The 18,156-nt window shown below is 43.0% G+C and overlaps 1 protein-coding gene across 1 annotated transcript in view; it reads left to right on the top strand.

Moving 5' to 3' along the window:
• LOC125452119 (protein APCDD1-like) overlaps positions 1-6,604 on the top strand; it is a 29,937-nt gene extending 23,333 nt beyond the window's left edge. Inside the window, exons 4-5 of the mRNA XM_048530138.2 lie at positions 2,161-2,482; positions 5,243-6,604. Coding sequence (XP_048386095.2) covers positions 2,161-2,482; positions 5,243-5,700 — 780 coding nt within the window. The 3' untranslated portion in view covers positions 5,701-6,604. The remainder of the gene's footprint in view (positions 1-2,160; positions 2,483-5,242) is intronic.
• Positions 6,605-18,156: the final 11,552 nt, after the last annotated feature.

Below are 18,156 nucleotides of genomic sequence, written 5' to 3'. Positions count from 1 at the left end.
AGTGAAAAGTTTTGTTTTGCTTGCAGTACAACAGATTTAATATAATTAAATATTAATTCAAATTGCTGGGAAATTCAACTTTTAAGTTAAATTAACTTTGAATGGAAGTAAATTGGATTGATTTTCTTTTTCTTTGACTATTTAAGTCCTCCTGTGATAATAAGAAAAAGTCTGCATATCACACCTTTCATGATTATCAAACATCTCAAAGTACTTTACAACCAGTGAAGTATTTTAGGTGTAAATACTGTTACAACCCCTATAGAGATGGACAACTTTTAAAGTGACATGAATTACTCTTGACTGACTCAAAGGGCCACATGAAAATATTTTACATTTAAGGTTTTGCAGAAAAAAAACACACTGCAAGCAACATTGACTGCATATTACTGAGTAAGCAACAAGTAGTTTAAAGAGAGAAATGATAATCTCAGAACAGCATTTCCCCCCACAACTTGATAACATGCTTGAAAACTCCATGTTCATTTATACATTATGCTAAACTATTTGCAGAATTGTAGTCACTACAGGAAACATCCCAAAGACACCCATAACTTCTGATGGACTCACCTTCCCCACTTCACTGGCTCAAACCAACTTCCAGCAGCAATACCCTGCTAGTGAATCCTTCTCCTGGTCTTGCAAGGGCAAATCGTTCGCTCTCCATAAATTGCTTTGGATTCTGTCTTTTACACAGAATCATAGAATCCCTACAGTGTGGAAACAGGCCCTTTGGTCCAACAAGTCCACACTGCACCTTGCAGCATCCCACCCAGACCCATCCTCCTATAACCCACACACCCCTGAATACTAAAGGCAATTTAGCATGGCCGATTCACCTAGCCTGCACATCTTTGGACTATGGGAGGAAACCAGAGCACCCAGAGCAAACCCACGCAGACACAGGGAGAATGTGCAAACTCCACACAGAGAGTCACCCAAGGCTGCGAATCAAACCTGGGTCCCCCGAACTGTGAGGCTGCAGTGCTAACCACTGAGCCACTGTGCCACCCCTTTGACCACCTGCATTCTGCCTGGTGGCCAACAGGCACAAGGACTTTCCCTTGCTGTTTCCAACAGCTATGATTCCTTTGTCGTGTTCCTCCCTGTCTTTGAGACCCTATTTTCTCTCTGTACCCAGGCTTTGACAGTCAGTGAGCAAGCAATAGCAAACAGGTGCCAGTCCCTTTGTGTTTAGGTGTTACATTTTGTCCTTAGGTTTCAATAGGAATTTTGTAGGCTTCCCCAAACCCTGTCCCCAGCCCAAGCCACACAGCCACTTCTTCCCATGGCAATGAGACCATTTTGGTTTATCTTTGGACTGAGATAAAGGAGGTTACAAGCTCTATTTTACTTCTATTTAAAACAGACAGTTTAAAACATAACCATCTTATAAACCTACTTATTTATAACACGACTGTTATAAAGTAGGAGCTGTGGCAGTCAATTTGCACAGGGAAAGCTTCACTAATTGCAGGACAGTGATGGCCAGACAATCTGTTTTTGTGACAGTGATTGAGGGATAAGGACACCCTCCCTCTTTTCCAAAATGACACCATTCCATCTTCTGAACAGGCAAGTAAGTCTTACTGAAAGGCCTCATCTGAAATATGGTACCTCTCTGAGAGTGCTGCAGTCTCTCTCAGTGCTGTATTGACAGGGTAGTCTTGAGTTTTGTGCTCAGTGATATGAACTGGATTTGATTTGTGTCAGGTGGAATTGGTACAGTTCTTGTAATACTAGTCGTGGGGAAAATATTTTATGTCTGCATAAAATGCATAAAAGTTTTGTTGTCCAATTTTTTTGTAACTAATGATCCACATTCAAACAAATATAGCAACACTCAAAGTCTCTCTGACAAAATAAACTCAGGTACTGCTGTGAAAATGAGACAGTAAATCAAACGAGTGGATTTACTGAAATCACAACAAGAATTAGTTGCGCCAAGAGTTTTATTGAGTCCCTCTTTGGTTAACATGTTGATTTATTAACTTAGTCTAAAAGTCAATGAGCTGAATATTAAATTTGCAACATTTGTTCAGTAGATTTCATAAGGTTGCTGAAGCAGTAATGATATATGCATTGATCAAATTTAAACCCAAACACTACCCAATTTTATAATTTATCATTTAGAATCTCTCCTGCTTGTGTCATTTTCAGAACCATGATCATTCATGCATGGTCTGTCGGATAATCTACCGATCAGATGAGCATCACCCTCCCATTCTACCTCCAAAGGCAGACTTAACTGTAGGGCTGCACGGCCAATGGGTGAGCCAACAGTGTGAAGTTCGGCCAGAAGTCCTCTTCCTCACCCGGCACTTCATCTTCCATGACAACAACAACACCTGGGAAGGGCATTATTACCATTTCTCAGACCCCGTGTGCAAGCATCCAACATTCACCATCTACGCCAAGGGCCGCTACAGCCGAGGCATCCCTTCAACTAAAGTGATGGGAGGAACAGAGCTTGTGTTCAAAGGTAATATCAAAATGGCTGATTAATGTTTCTAACTGTGAACCCTGCTGGGTTAGAGGAATCATTTCTTGTCTTGTTGGGTGTCATATCCCCAAAGCAAACTGCTCCTAGTTTCTAAACTCAGTATTTGAAACAGCCATTAACTGCTCAATGCTTCAGAAATGCTGTTATGAAGAGGCTAAACACATGTAGGTAAACCTTGCAGAGTGCCCACTATATGTACTGCTTGTAGGTGGCACCTTATGTTCAGTTGTCCTGCCCCAATGCTCCCACCATGTGTCATCCTTAAAGTTCATTGACAAGCAACAGGGTAGCTCAGTGGTTAGTACTGCTGCCTAACAGCTCCAGAGGCCAGGATTCGATTCCAGCCTGTCTATATGGAATTTTAATGTTCTCTCTGTGTCTGGGTGGGTTTCCGTTTGATGCTCTGGTTTCCACCCACAGTCCAAAGGTGTGCAGATCAGGTGGATTGGCCATACTAAATTGTCCATAGTGGTCAGGGCTAGGTGAATTAGCCATGGGAGAACGGGAGATGCAGAGCTATAGGGATGGGGTGGATTTGGGTGAGATGCTCTTTGGAGGGCCAGTGTGGACTCAGTGGGCAAAATGGCATCTTTCATTTGCAGGGATTTTACGATTCATATTGCCCTTCCTGCAAAAACTTAAAATATTGTCGAATTATTTGTCTTATGAGCCAAAACATTTTTTTCTCATTTTCCAATAGCTTTATGAGCAATAAGGAAAGTTTTTGAAGAAAATTTCAAACTGTTTTTCTGAACTGTTTGAACTGAAATATTTCACTGGGATACTTAATACACTTCTCTTTTTGGTGACTTAAAAATAGGCCTGAAATCAAGTTTTCACCTCGAGCAAAGAGACAGCAAACATAACTTCATGTTATCCTATGGCCACCAAATCATTATACCTGTGTCTGAGAGCAGAAGGCTGAAGATTGTAACATGCTGTAACAATGCTGGTATTGCATTGTGGATGGTTAACTATGCATGATCAGCTATAGAGGGGCTGTCAAAAATGTGTCGTAGCTGGCATTTCAATCCCCGAGAGCATTAGTGTGACTGACTTTTACTTTATCAAACAATGCAGGCATTCAGATTCTGGAAGCAAAATGTATTCATAGTTTGTGATATGTCCAAATGGCCCTTTCCAGATGAATTCCTATCCTTACAATTCAAACCACTTACAAACTTCATCATAATCCTGCTACTTAAAGTGTAAAATGATTTCACGAATGCTATGACTATGAGTCTCAATGCATAAGCCAGGCAGAGCACAGTCAACCCTACAACTTAATGCCTTTTGTTTTCCTACAGTAGTGTTAAGTAATATATCTGAAGTAAGTGCAGTGAACTGGATTATATACTCCCCTGCTGGGGAGGTTGGAATGTGATGGGGTGGGGCAATGACATACCCACCCCCCACTGCAATTTCACCAGCAACCAAATCAATGGCTGATGGCAGCTTTTGTTCCCTGGCAGAACTGTCCCTGACCTTGCAGCTACCAGCTCCACAAAATCCAGCCTGGACTCTTTAGGCTTGTTAAATTGTTTTATTCTGCAACTTGTGAAAATTTACTGATCTGTTCTTTGAGTCAATGAGTGTACATCTTGCGGCTGGTAAGAAGCCGTTCACACTGGAGAGTAAAGGATATTCCTGAAAATGACAAATTGTAGAATGTCTGCCTGTGTATCAGAATGATTATCACGATGAGGATGTCGCAGGGCTTCCAAGCGGATCCCACACCTGCGCCAATCCAAACAAAAATCTCGACAGTGTTAGCTGTAAAGTGCATAAAGTGCACTGTTGGCAAAGTAACAAACAGCTAAGCCACACTGTTAGAGCTGTGCTTTCTTCTCCCATCGGTGGTCTATTAGCTCTAATGTCCTTCATGCATAAAGTAAACGTATGCATCTTTGTTCTTTAGTTTTGTTCATGGGATGTGGGCATTCCTGGCAAGACCAGCATCAGTTGCTTATCCCAAATTGAACTGAGTGGCTTGCTTGAGCTTTCCAGGGTAGTTACGAGTCAACCACACTTCCATGGGTCAGGAGTCACATGGAGGGCAACCAACGATAGCAGATTTCCTTCCCTAAAGAATATTAATGAAGCAGATCAGGTTTTATAACAATGGTTCCATTGTAACCATTAAGGCTAGCTTTATAACCAAGATAAATTAATTAGAATTAGGTTTATTGTCACTTGTACTCAGGTACAGGAATACAAAAGAGAAGAGTGTACAAGGTTATCATTCCTGGTGCCATCTCAGGTACCTAGGTATAAAATTTCACGGTGAGATTTGAAACTATGGCCCTAGAATATTAGCCTAGACCTCAGGGATTGCTAGTCTAGTAACATTGCCGCTGAGCCACTGCCTCTCCTGAATTCCTTTGAGTATGCATTGAAATAATGGCAGAGGAAAATGAATTCTCATTTAAAACCACTCTTGCTTCACTGGGTAAATTAATCTCTATTGTTAGAGTAAAGAGAATTCTACGCTGCATCAAAGATACGAACCGTTCCCTGGAACCTCCTGGCCCAAAATGGGACATTTTCCGCTTCCAACTATTGTAATGCCCTTACTTTGGAATCTAAAAACACATTGAAATCTGCAAACTTTCCCAACATTAAAAAACCATAACTGTAAACTCTTCACTGAGAACTATTGCTGCCTAATGTAGTCTGAGCAAATGTAGATAGTATAGTTTTATTGACTGTTTTGTATAATCTTCTCAAATTTCGTTCCAGTGAACCACATGAAAGTAACACCAATGGATGCTGCTACTGCATCTCTCTTGAACGTCTTCAATGGAAATGCATGTGGTGCTGAGGGGTCCTGGCATGTGGGAGTGGAGCAGGATGTCACTCACACCAATGGCTGTGTGGCTCTGGGGATACGCCTCCCTCACACAGAGTATGAACTCTTTAAAATGGAGCAGGACGCTAAAGGTCGATACCTGCTGTTCAATGGACAAAGACCTAGTGATGGCTCCAGTCCAGACAGGCCAGAGAAGAGGGCTACATCTTATCAGGCTCCTTTAGTCCAGTGTGCTGCATCTGCAGTGGGATTGGATGAGTCAGTAGAAGATGGCAAACACGCCAGATCAATCAACAATGGATCGGAGAGAATTGAGCACTCTGGTGGCACTGTGGTATTACTGTTCATTTGTGCATTGCCTTCAATGATCAAGCATATGTTCAGCTAAGTGCAACCTCGTCTTCCTGATGTTTCTATGACGGAAAACTCCGTTGACTAGAAATTTTTTCTCCTTCCAGACAGTTTATTGACTTGATGCACTTCAATGCTGAAATATTTGTTCCTCCATTTGAAGGCATCAGTATGATTTTTCCACTTTGAACTCCCTCCAGTCAATTTCAGACAATGAACAAGTAGCATCTACTGCACAGCTGTAACAGCACTTTATTATGACGGAAGATTTTATCTGGCACACACCGTAAAAATGTACATAGTTTACCAAGTATATTCAAGCTAGTGCCATCTTTGGCATTCTCCTCCCAATGCCTACATGCTTCAGGTAACTCGAGAGGACATTTGTAACTGGTCAATTGAACTAGTTTTTGTATATCTGAGTCAAACGTTTCAATGTACAAGATCTGCAGTTTGTAAAAATGAACTATCAGTAAAAGTTAGAAAGAAGCTATTGCGTTCCTTACACAGGAACACCAGTAAAACAAAATGGCATGAATTAAGGTAATAATTAAGAAAATACTGCTTTTACATTTTATTTTTCCTTACATTAATACAAGTCAATATCTGTATTACTTCTACAAAATAATTTTTCTGCTGTGGGTTATGTGTGGCACTTGTTTATCAGTTACTTTGTTAACAATCTAGGTATAGGTTAGACATTATTTATATACCAAGCCACCAGATTTTATTTTTTACTGGTCTGGTTTTAACTTCCAGCATCATTAATTTTCTTACGATTTTAGAAAGCACGTACTTTTGAGAAGTGCTTTTGGGCAATTATACAAGTAAATAATTATAATGTTGATTAACTCCTGTCTGATTTAAAAGTTGTTGTCTATTTCCCTGCTCTCTTTTTGTACAACATTTGGACAGAAATCATAAAAATGCTTCAGATCAAATCAAGGGATGCATTGCTATTCTAAAATTGCAAATGGTGTGCCATAATTACCAGTGAGAATATGATTCAAGCCATAGTTAATTTATGACAAATCACTTGGAAACCTTGTAATAATGACATAAGATAATAGGAAATAGGTTAAAGAATAGGCCATTCTGTCCATAGGACCATCAGACATAGGAGAAATGGAAGACCATTCAGCTTGTCACATTTGCTCTGCTGTTCAAAGAAACCTAATTATCCCCAACTTCACTTTTCTGCATTTTCCACATAGCCTTGATTGCCTTCCTGATCAAAAATCTGTCTGTTTTGGCCTTGAACATGTTTAATGACCCAGCCTCATCAATCCTCTGTGACAAAGCATTCCATAAGTTTACTACCCTCATCTCTGTCTTAAATGGGTGACCCTTTATTCTGAGGTAATGGCCTTTGCTCCTTGACTCTGCCACATGGGGAAATCACTTCTACACATCTACCCTGACAATTCCCCTAAGAAGCTTGTATGCTCAATAAGGTTGCCTCTCATTCTTCTAAATTCTACTGAATACTGGCCTAACACACTCAACCTCTCCTGAAAAGGCAGTCCCTCCATACCTGCTATCAGCTTCATGAACCTCCCCTGGACTGCATCCAATAAGTATATCTTACTTAGGTAAGGGGCTCAAAACTGTTCACAGTATTCAAGGTGTGGACTGACTAGTGCCTTGTATAGTCTGAGCAAAACCTCCCAATTTTTATGTTCCTTTCCCCTTGAAAGAAAGGCCAACATTTACTTGCCTTCCCTATTACCCATTGAATTTGGTTGCTAACATTTTGTCATTCAGGGATGAAGACGCTCAACTCCCTCTGTTCCATAGCTCTCTGCAGTCTCTTCCACTTTAAATAATATTCAGCTTCTCTATTCTTCATATTTTGTCTTCACCTACATCTTCCTGCGTTATCCCAAATCCCTAATCACTCAGTGTCCAAAAGTCTTCATTACATTCAGTGACCGAGTATGATAGAAAATTTTAAAGATTCACAATCCTCATTTTAAACCGAAATAACTAACTGTTTATTCCGAGATTATGATCCTTGATTCTCAATTCCAAGGTGAGGGAATCACCTCCCAGAATTGACCCTGTCAAGCTCCTTAAGAATTTTATTCTCCGTAAGAACTTTTTTGAACTTAAATAATTAAAGCCTCATCTATCCATTATCTCCTCAGAAGACAATCCCTTCATTGACCTCATCCATCACTCTAGTGAACCCATACTTTACCTTAAATCCCTGGAGAGTGATCGCCAGCATTGCCTTTGGAAATTCCTGTAAGTCCTATGGAAGGATATGCACACCAGTATAAGCATTCTCTCCCCAGACCAATATCTCCAGTATTGAAGCATTAGTTGTGTATGACTGACTGCAGTGAGCAGGTCACATGGTCTGTGTGTCTGATGCAAGATGCCCTAAACGAGTACTGGGCTATTTTCTAGGTCTGTAGATTGTTAAGGTGCAAAGATGACCTTTTGTAGAGAGTGATGAGCTCTTCAGATGTAGGAGATTAAGGGGAGTTTCCATATTTCTGATGATTATGTCTGCAGGAAGTGTTTTTGGTTGCAAATCCTATTACATCACATGTGTTGGTGGGAGTGGCAGTTAGAGGCAATGAAGACTTTACAGGAGCTAAGGTGTCTGATGGATGGCATTTGCAGGAAGGGGGAAAAACTGAAGGTACAGTCAGGTAGGAGGGACAGGCAGGAAGTGCAGGAGTCTTCTATAGCTATCCCCATCTCAAACAAGTATGCTGTTATGGAAAATATAGAAAGCGACACACTCTCAAGGAAATGTAGCACAAACAGCCAGGTTTCTAGTGCTGAGACTGGCTCTCGTGTAATGAGAGGTACATCAGGTTTCAAGCAATCGATTGTGATCGGGTGCTGTCCAGTGAAAGGCACAGACAGATGATTCTGCAGTGGACAATTAAACATCAGAATGGTGTGTTGCTTCCCTGGTGTCAGCATCAAGGATATCTTGGAGAGGATGCAGCAGGAGGTCATTGTACATATTGGAACTAACGACACAGGAAAAGAAAAGGACAAGATTCTGAGGAGAGAATATAGGAAGTTAGGCCAGAAGTTAAAATGGAGGTCCTCAAGAGTAGTAATATCTGGATTACTCCCAGTGCCACGAGTTAGTGAGGAGAGGGATAGGAAGATAGGGCAGATGAATGCATAGATGAAGACCTGGTGATGCATAGCGATAGATCAGAACTAAAAGTTAAAGTTCTAATTTGGAGGAAAGCCAAATTTGACAGCATTAGGCAAGAACTTTCAATAGTTGATTGGTGGGTTGGGGCAGATATTCACGGTTAAAGGGATGGCTGGAAAGTAAGCTTTCAAAAATGAGGTGAGAGTCCAGAGACGGTATGTTCCTGTTAGGGTGAACAGCAAGGGGCTGATAGGTGTACGGAATGTTGGATGACAAGAGAAATTGAGGCTCTGATCAAGAAAAAGAAGGAAGCATATTCATAGAATCCCTAGAGTGTGGAAACAAGCCCATTGGCCCAACAAGTCCACACCGACTCTCAGAGTGTCCCACCCAGACCCATCCACCTATAACCCACCTGATCCACACATCCCTAAACACTACGGGCAATTTAGCATGGCCAATCCATCTAACCTGCAAATCTTTGGACTCTGGGAGGAAACCAGGGCGCCTGGAGGAAACCCTGGCAGACATGGGAACAATGTGCAAATATTCAGTTGCCCAAGGGTGGAATCAAACCCAGGTCCCGAGCGTCGTGGGGCAGCAGTGCTAACCACTGAGCCATCATGCTGTCCAGGTAGAGGCAGCAGGGATTGAGTGAATCCTTAGAAGAGTATAAAGCCAGTAGGAATATACTTAGAAGGGAAACCAGGAGGGCAAAAGGGGGACGGAGATAGCCTTGGCAAATAGGGTTAAGCAGAATCCGAAAGGATTCTGCAAATACATGAAAGATAAAAGAGTAACAAAGGAGAGAATAGGGCCCCTTAAAATCGCAAGGTCAGCTATGTGTGGAACCGCAGGATATGGGGGAGATACTAAGCAAGTATTTTACAATAGTGTTTACTGTGGAGAAGCATATGGATGATACAGAACATGGGGAAATAAATAGCAACATCTTGAAAAATGCCCATATTACGGAAGAGGAGGTACTGCAAGTCTTAAAACTGTTAAAGGTAGATAAATCCCCAGTACCTGTGGGAAACTAGGGAAGAGATTACTGGGTCCCTTGCTGAGATACTTGTATCATTGTTAACCACAATGAGATGCTGGAAGACTGGAGTTGGCTAATGTGGTGCCACTATTTAAGAAAAGTGGTAAGTAAAAGCCAGGGAACTATAGACCAGTGAGCCTGACATTGATGGTGGGCAAGTTGCTGGGGGGAGTCCTGAGGGACAGGATTTACATGTGTTTGGAAAGGCAAGGACTGATTAGGGATCGTCAACATGGCTTTGTTGTAGGAAATGGGGTCTCACTAAATCAATTGAGAATTTTGAAAAAGTAACAAAGAGGATTGATGAGGACGGAGTGGTAGACTTGGCCTATAAGGCATTTGACAAAGTTCTTCATGTAAACTGGTTAGCAAGGTTAGAACTAGCTACTTGGATACAGAACTGGCTCAAAGGTAGAATACTGAGGGTGGTGGTTGAGGGTTGCTCTTTAGGCTGGAGGTCCGTGACCAGCGGGGTGCCACAAGGATGACTGCTGGGTCCACTGTTTTTCATCATTCATATAAATTATTTGGATGTGAACATAGGACGTATGGTTAGTAAGTTTGCAGATGACACCAAAATTGGAGGTGTCATGGTCAGCTAAGAAGGTTACCTCGAGGTAAAGTGGGATCTTGATCAGATGGGCCAATGGGCTGAGGAGTAGCAGATCTAGGTAAATGTGAGGTGCTGCATTTTGGAAAGGCAAATCAGGGCAGGACTTATACATTTAATGTTAAGGTCCTGGGGAATGTTGCTGAACAAAGAGACCTTGGAGTGCAGAGTCATAGTTCCTTGAAAGTGGAGTCACAGCTAGGCAGGGCAGTGAAGTAGGCATATGGTATTCTTGCCTTTACTGGTCAGTGCATTGAGTATAGGAAGTGGGAGGTCTTGTTGCAGCTGTACAGGACTTTGGTTAGGCCCCTTTTGGAATACTGTGTGCAACTCTGGTCTCTCTGCTATAGGAAAAATGTTGTGAAACTTGAAAATGTCCAGAAAAGATTTACCAGGATGTTGCCGGGGTTGGAGGGTTTGAGCTATAGGGAGAGGCTGAATAGGCTAGGGCTACTTTCCCTGGCACATCAGAGGCTGAGGTGACCTCATAGAGGTTTATAAAATCATGAGAAGCATAGATGGAGTGAATAGTCAAGGTCTTTTCACAGGGGTGGGTGAATCCAAAACTAGAGGACATAGATTTAAGATGAGAGGGCACGGATTTAATTATAGAATCTGTACAATGTGGAAACAGGTCATTCAGCCCAACAAACCCACAATGCCCCTCCAAAAAGCGTCCCACCCAGACCCATTCCTCTACCCCTGCATTTTCCATGTCTAACGCACCTAATCTACACATCCCTCGGCACTATAGTGCAGCCAATCCACCTAGCCTGCAAATCTTTGGACTGTGGGAAGAAACTGGAGCTCAGGGACGAAACCCACGCAGACACAGAGACAATGTGCAAACTCCACACAGACAGTCGCCCGAGGCTGGAATCAAACCCGGGTCCCTGGCGCTGTGTGGCAACAGTGCTAACCACTGAGACACTGTGCCGCCCTAAGGTGCAACATTTTCACGCAGAGGATGGTGTATGTATGGAATGAGTTTCCAGAGGAAGTGATGGAGGCTGGTACAATTACAACATTTAAAAGGTATCTGGGTGGGTATATGAATAGGAAGGGTTTAGAGGGATATGGGCCAAAAGTGGACAAATGGGACGAGATTAATTTAGATATCTGGTCAGCCTGGATGAGTTGGACTGAAAGGCCTGTTTCCATGCTAAATATCTCTATGATTCTATAAAACCAAGTGTTCTACTTTGAAGTCCACAATGGTAAGTGATTTGTAGGAATACTGAAGAGATGCTACAAGGACATGCTGAAAGCCTCCCTAAACAAGTTACCCCGTCACTAAACGCTACCCCGTCACCGCACGCTGCCCCCTCACCACCCCCCGCCCCCTTACTGACTTCGCTCTCACTGCCTACTGCCCCCTCACCCAGCGCGCTCTCACCACCCACCACCCCCCCCGCACCGACCCCGATCTCACTGCCCACTCACCGCCCCCTTACCAGCCCCACTCTCAATGCTCAATCCCACTCACCGCCGATTGCCCCCTCACCACCCCGTTCTCACCATCGCTGCCTTGCAGGTCCATTCCCACCATCACTGTGTCACCGGCCTGCCTCACCGCCGAACCAGCCCACGGTTGATCCACTAACATTACTCCGAAACACACTCAATCGACCGACACAGGCCGTACTTTCAGCTCCTGCCAGACGGTTCCCGCGCCCGACCCGACTCCTTAGGTTGGACGTTGCAAGGGCGTGGGGTAGAGGGGTTAGAATTACTGCAGACGGGAGAGAGAAGGCGGGAGAGTGAGGAAAAGGAAAGAGAACTGGCGAGCAGAGTGGATCTCTGAACGAAATGCCTTACCATGCTGCCATCTTGCCGATATCCCTGAAACTACCCAGTCCCTCCCTCCAGCTCCATCTCCCACTCTACTCACCCTCAGCCCACCGCCTTCCACAGCCAATACACCTAACCCGCACATCTTTGGACTGTGGGGTGAAACCGGAGCACCCGGAGGAAACCCATGCAGACGCAAGAACATACAAACTCCATTCAGTAGCCCGAACCTGGGTCCCTTGCACTGTGAGGCAGCAGTGCTAACCACTGAGCCATCGTACTGCCAAATGTGGGAATCACTTGCCCGACAACACACCAACTGAAGAAGTATTGGCAAAATCACCAACCACTTTGGTCCTCACAGAGCAGAGGCCAAATGCAAGTGGCGAGAAGCGCACACAGAATCGACAGCGTCCTACACAGTTGCCTCATATACCACCTTCCCCGGCTGTGGTAGAGTCTATGACCCCATGATTGGGCTCTTCAGTCACCACAGAACCCACTCCTGGAAAGGAGCAACTCATCCTCAGCTCTAAGGGCTACCCTTAAGACTTAAGATACTACAAATCTTTTGAAAATAGCATCGTAATCTTTTCAGCAAAAATCACAACACAACATTGTCAATTAATTGTTGCTTCACCTTTATATATTAGAATGCAGTCGTCAATGTCAAATACTAGGGGGCAAATCTGTAAGGGAAATGTCCAAGGCAAGTTTTTTGACTCAGAGGGTGGTAGTTGTCTAGAACTTGGTGTCAGGGGGCTTGGTAGAAGCAGATACAATAGTAAAGTTTGAAAGACATGAACAGGCAGGAAATAGAAGGATGCAGACAATGACAGGCGTAAGGACCTGTTCAATCTTCTTATAGGATCTGAAGTGATTCTGGGGACTTTGGAAAATTGAAACATAAATATCAACCACCTCATTTTCAACACCTCTTCTTTAAGACCAGAGGATGAAGTCTATGAGTGGCATGGTGACTCAGTGATTAGTGCTGCAGCTTCACAGCGCCAGTGACCCGGGTTCGATTCCAGCCTCAGGTGACAGCCTATATGGAGTTTGCACATTCTCCCCCTGTCTGTGTGGATTTCCTCCAGAGGTTCTGGTTTCCTTCCACAGTCCAAGGATATGCAGGGTAGGTGGATTAGCCGCACTAAATTGTCCATAGTCCCCAGAGATGTTTAGGTTAGGTGGGTTAGACGTGGGGAATGGGTCTGGGTGGGATGCTCTTCGGAGGGGCAGTGTGGACTTCTTGGGCCAAATGTCCTGTTTCCATACTATAGGAATTCTCTGAATCTGGGAATTTGTCAGGCCACAGCTTCAATGATTTATTCAGTACTAGTCTTGGATCCACCCTTCCCTCACTCTCACTGAATGCAAAATTCAATCATATTATGATCACTGATACCTAGGGATGCCTTTGTGATGTGGTCATTAATTAAGCCTCTCTCACTGCATAATACCAAATGGTGGTGGGACTACTGCTGGACAAGTAATGCAGGAGCTAAGGCTAGTGATCCCTGGGCCTGGATTTGAAGCCCATCATAGCAGATAGTGAAATTTGAATTAAATAAATACCTGGAATAGAAAGTTATCATCCTTACCTGGTCTGAACTCTGTGTGACTCCAGACCCATAGCAATGTGGCTGACTTTTAACTAGCTTCTGGGCAGTTAGGGATGGTCAATAAATACTGGCCTAGCCAGTGATACCCGAATGCCATGAACGAATTATAAGAAAAGACCGAGTCTTTTTCCAGAATGTGCTTCCAAAAACAGTCCCAAAAACATTCGATGAGCTCTTTACTCGGGCAATCTTCACTCTTCAGATTTTTCCAGGAAGGCTTCCCCAGGTAAAGAAGGCTGCATTTACCAAATAGATGCAACTGAGACAGAGAAATATAGTCCTTACAGGGAGCAGAGTGTGAGTAGTGTCAACAAGGTAGCCACCAGCAGACTAATGATGAAGGTTAATTGGTAGCTTATAACTCGTCCACTCCACCAAGAAAAGAGTGACAGAAATAGATGGAAAGAAGAAGTGGAGATAGATACTGTGAGGTCAAGAGAAGCGTGCAGTTAGACAGCAGGAAGTGGTATTAATACAGTCAAAAGAGACGAGGAAGGGGACTTGGTCCTCGAATTTTATACCCTTTTTTCCTATTCAATCTGTTCAGAGAGGTTATTACACACATGGGGAAGCAGGTGGCACTTGAAACTGAACCTCCTGATCCAGCTACACCACTAGAGGTCCTTTCTTTGTATCTTATAAAAGGAAAAAATAGCTTGGACCTGATATGTTTTCCCCCTCAGTCCTCTCCATCTTTAGAAATAACACAAGCTGATGTAGATTCCTTCGAGTTACCCGAATAAATTTGAACTGGCAAGATCACAGCCTGCTGTCACACTGAAACCAGAAGCAAAGGGAAAACAATCGTGTGGTTGAAATGCTGTTAAGATAGGGCAATTCCTTTTTGTTTCGGAATAAAAAAAGAACCAAACAAAATTTGATTCCGGTCCAGAATGTACGCTCAGAATAAAGCGAAGGACAGGTGATGAAATAGTCTATGACTTGCGGCTTTGGCCCTGTTTACGGAGGAATACTAGGAATACAGCTGTCAGAGCTAAACAATATTAGCTTTATGTTTTGGCATTTTATGCTCACTTTTACAAAGCAAGCAAAACATCATTGCTTGTCTTGGAATATTGTTTGGAAGCATTGCATTGACCAGTGGGTAGAAGAAAACTAGGACAGTGGAAATCGACAAATACTTACAAAGGGCATCATATATATATCTGTGTAGACACCCGTCCCACATTCACATGCAATGGATTGACCAACATATTCTAGTTAATTTTTATCATTTGCACAAAGGAGGGGAGACAGCTCTGTGTGGTAGGGTAAAATAGGCAGAAACAAATATACTTGACATCTGTCCTGATTTTTATTTCTGTTGACTAGAATCCAAATACAAGTTGGAAAGGTATAGAGAATCGAGCAGTTCACTATTGTCCATTTTTGACAAGTTCGTCAGGAGAGCATTAATATGACAAGGGGCTAACTGAGAAAAAAACCAAAAGAATTGCGGATGCTGTAAATCAGGAACAAAAACAAAGTTGCTCGAAAAGCTCAGCAGCTCTGGCAGCATCTGTCAAGTTAAAAACAGAGTTAACATTTCATGCCCAGTAACCCTTCCTCAGCACAGAGGGGGCTAACTGATCTGTGATGAGCAAACTTAATTCAGACCCCACTTTATGTCGTACAATATGTCCTTACTTTCATGTTAACAGTTACATTGATAATTCTGATCGAAACTGCCAATGCCAATTTGTAATGGCAAATCACATCCTCCTGTGCAGTTGAGAAGAAATGGAATAGATCAATTAAAGATCAATCACTTATTTGTTTTACACCTCTCACGACTCAAAATCTCAAAGAACTTTGAAGCCAGTGAATTCCTTTTGAGGTGCGGTCACTGTTATAATAAAGTAGTAAGCAAATTGCAGACAGCAAACTGCTATGGTCATGTAATCTATGATGGTATTGTTGGTGGAGTTGTGAACATTGGCCAAGACACAAGGAGACCAAAACACTCTTTTCCAATACAGTGCTGTGGATTCTTTACATCCAAGAGGGAAGGTGAGGCTTTGTTTTTAGGTCATAATTGACAGACAGCACCTCTGACAGTACAATACTCCCATAGAACTGCAGAGAAATGATCTAATACAGGGAGCGGGGCTGGACTCAGGTGAAGGTACCACCTACTGAGCAAGGACTGACAACTTGAGAAAATTGACTTTGACAGCTTCCACTTTGAATGAGGACACAGGAGTTTATACTGGAAAAATGCAACAGTAGAAGTACGCAGACCTAAGTTTGATTAATTAAGTAATTACAATCACCTACAGCATGGATCAAGAACAATTGTAGTCTTTGGGTGCAGTGAGTTTCAGTGGTCAGAGAGTGCTTGAACTAAACACAATCCAGCCCCTATTTTAAAGTCATACATTTGGACTTGCCTTTACATTTCCATTGTAAATTCCTTACATGAAAATTTTTAATGGAAAAATGCCCATGAAAACATATCACACTGTAATTATATTTGTCTGGCAGTTTAATTGGATAATTTAGCTACACTTTAGAGTTATTCATTAGTGGTTTGAAGGGGACTGAGGAAAAGCATTGAGCTAAGGCAGTAACAAATGGGGAATAAATCAGCAGGATATCAAAGTAGGGTGGTGCCATATGCTTTGCTGCTTTTTTGACAGCTCCATGGCAGATCAAAGAGGCTAGTTGGGAAAGCTCCGAGACAGGGTACATTTAGATACAAAATCAGACTGAAAGTTCAAATAATCACATCTACTAAAAAATCACAAGGCCCACCTAATGTTTCCAATAAGAATTTCATTTCTGATAGGAGCGATTTTAATTTTAACTAATTTCATAACAAGATTTTATGAACAAACATTAGCCCTACAGCCTTACTCAGTAAAAGTAAAGATAATTATTTATTTTAAAACAGTTCTCTTAGGTATATATCTTCAGTGGAGGCACAGCGAGTTACATCATAAAGCTGTAGCAGTCAACATAATAAAGTAGAATGCAGTCATGTAGAAATCCACGCATCACCAAGAAAAATAACAATAACTTGTGAAAAATCTCGAATTGCTATTTATTTTCAACTGGAATGCCCCATGCTCAATTTAAACATAATGAAGTCTTCAGACTGCAAATCAGAGCACATATCAGTCCCAAAGGTGCCCTGCAATTTATCTTGCGTGGTGAGCATCTGTTAAAAATGCCCAATTCCCAGTTTTCCTATTCTCCTGACTTGGTAACATACCACCATTCCTTCAGCATCACTGGGCCAAAATCTGGGAACTCTGTCTGTAAAGGGATCAGGCTCTGTCTACACCCCTTGTCCTACAGCAGTTCAAAATGACAGCTCACCACCACTTTCGCACGAGGAACTAGGAAGGAGCAATAAATGCTGGTCCAGGCTGTAGCCCTCAGTTCCCATGAACGCACTAAAAAAAATTCAGTAGGCAGCATCGATTAAACAGTCACAAATCCTCATCAGCTCCTATCCTCTGTCACACAAGGTTTGTTTCCCTATTCTAGCTCATTTTGCAGCAAATCTGCAATAAAACAAATCAGTGGGATGGCCCAGCCAGTGTTAACCGTGTCCCATGAATGAATTAAAAATCTCCAGAGGCCAGTGATGCTCCTGAAACCCAAAAGAAATCTGGAATGTACATTTAGAATGTATTCTCAGGCCGATTAGTTCCCCCCCGTCTACACACCTGAAGAAAGGGGGATGGTGTAGGAGCAAAGATAATGGGAACTGCAGATGCTGGAGAATCCAAGACAACAAAGTGTGAGGCTGGATGAACACAGCAGGCCAAGCAGCATCTCAGGAGCACAAAAGCTGACGTTTCGGGCCGAGACCCTTCATCAGAGAGGGGGATGGGGAGAGTGAACTGGAATAAATAGGGAGAGAGGGGGAGGCGGACCGAAGATGGAGAGTAAAGAAGATAGGTGGAGAGAGTATAGGTGGGGAGGTAGGGAGGGGATAGGTCAGTCCAGGGAAGACGGACAGGTCAAGGAGGTGGGATGAGGTTAGTAGGTAGATGGGGGTGCGGCTTGGGGTGGGAGGAAGGGATGGGTGAGAGGAAGAACAGGTTAGGGAGGCAGAGACAAGTTGGACTGGTTTTGGGATGCAGTGGGTGGGGGTAAGAGCTGGGCTGGTTGTGTGGTGCAGTGAGGGGAGGAGACGAACTGGGCTGGTTTAGGGATGCAGTAGGGGAAGGGGAGATTTTGAAACTGGTGAAGTCCACATTGATACCATTAGGCTGCAGGGTTCCCAGGCGGAATATGAGTTGCTGTTCCTGCAGCCTTCGGGTGGCATCATTGTGGCAGTG

The sequence above is a fragment of the Stegostoma tigrinum genome, chromosome 5 (genome assembly GCF_030684315.1).
Source record: "Stegostoma tigrinum isolate sSteTig4 chromosome 5, sSteTig4.hap1, whole genome shotgun sequence".
Classification (NCBI taxonomy): Eukaryota; Metazoa; Chordata; class Chondrichthyes; order Orectolobiformes; family Stegostomatidae; genus Stegostoma; species Stegostoma tigrinum.
This window is presented reverse-complemented; position numbering and strand designations above follow the sequence as displayed.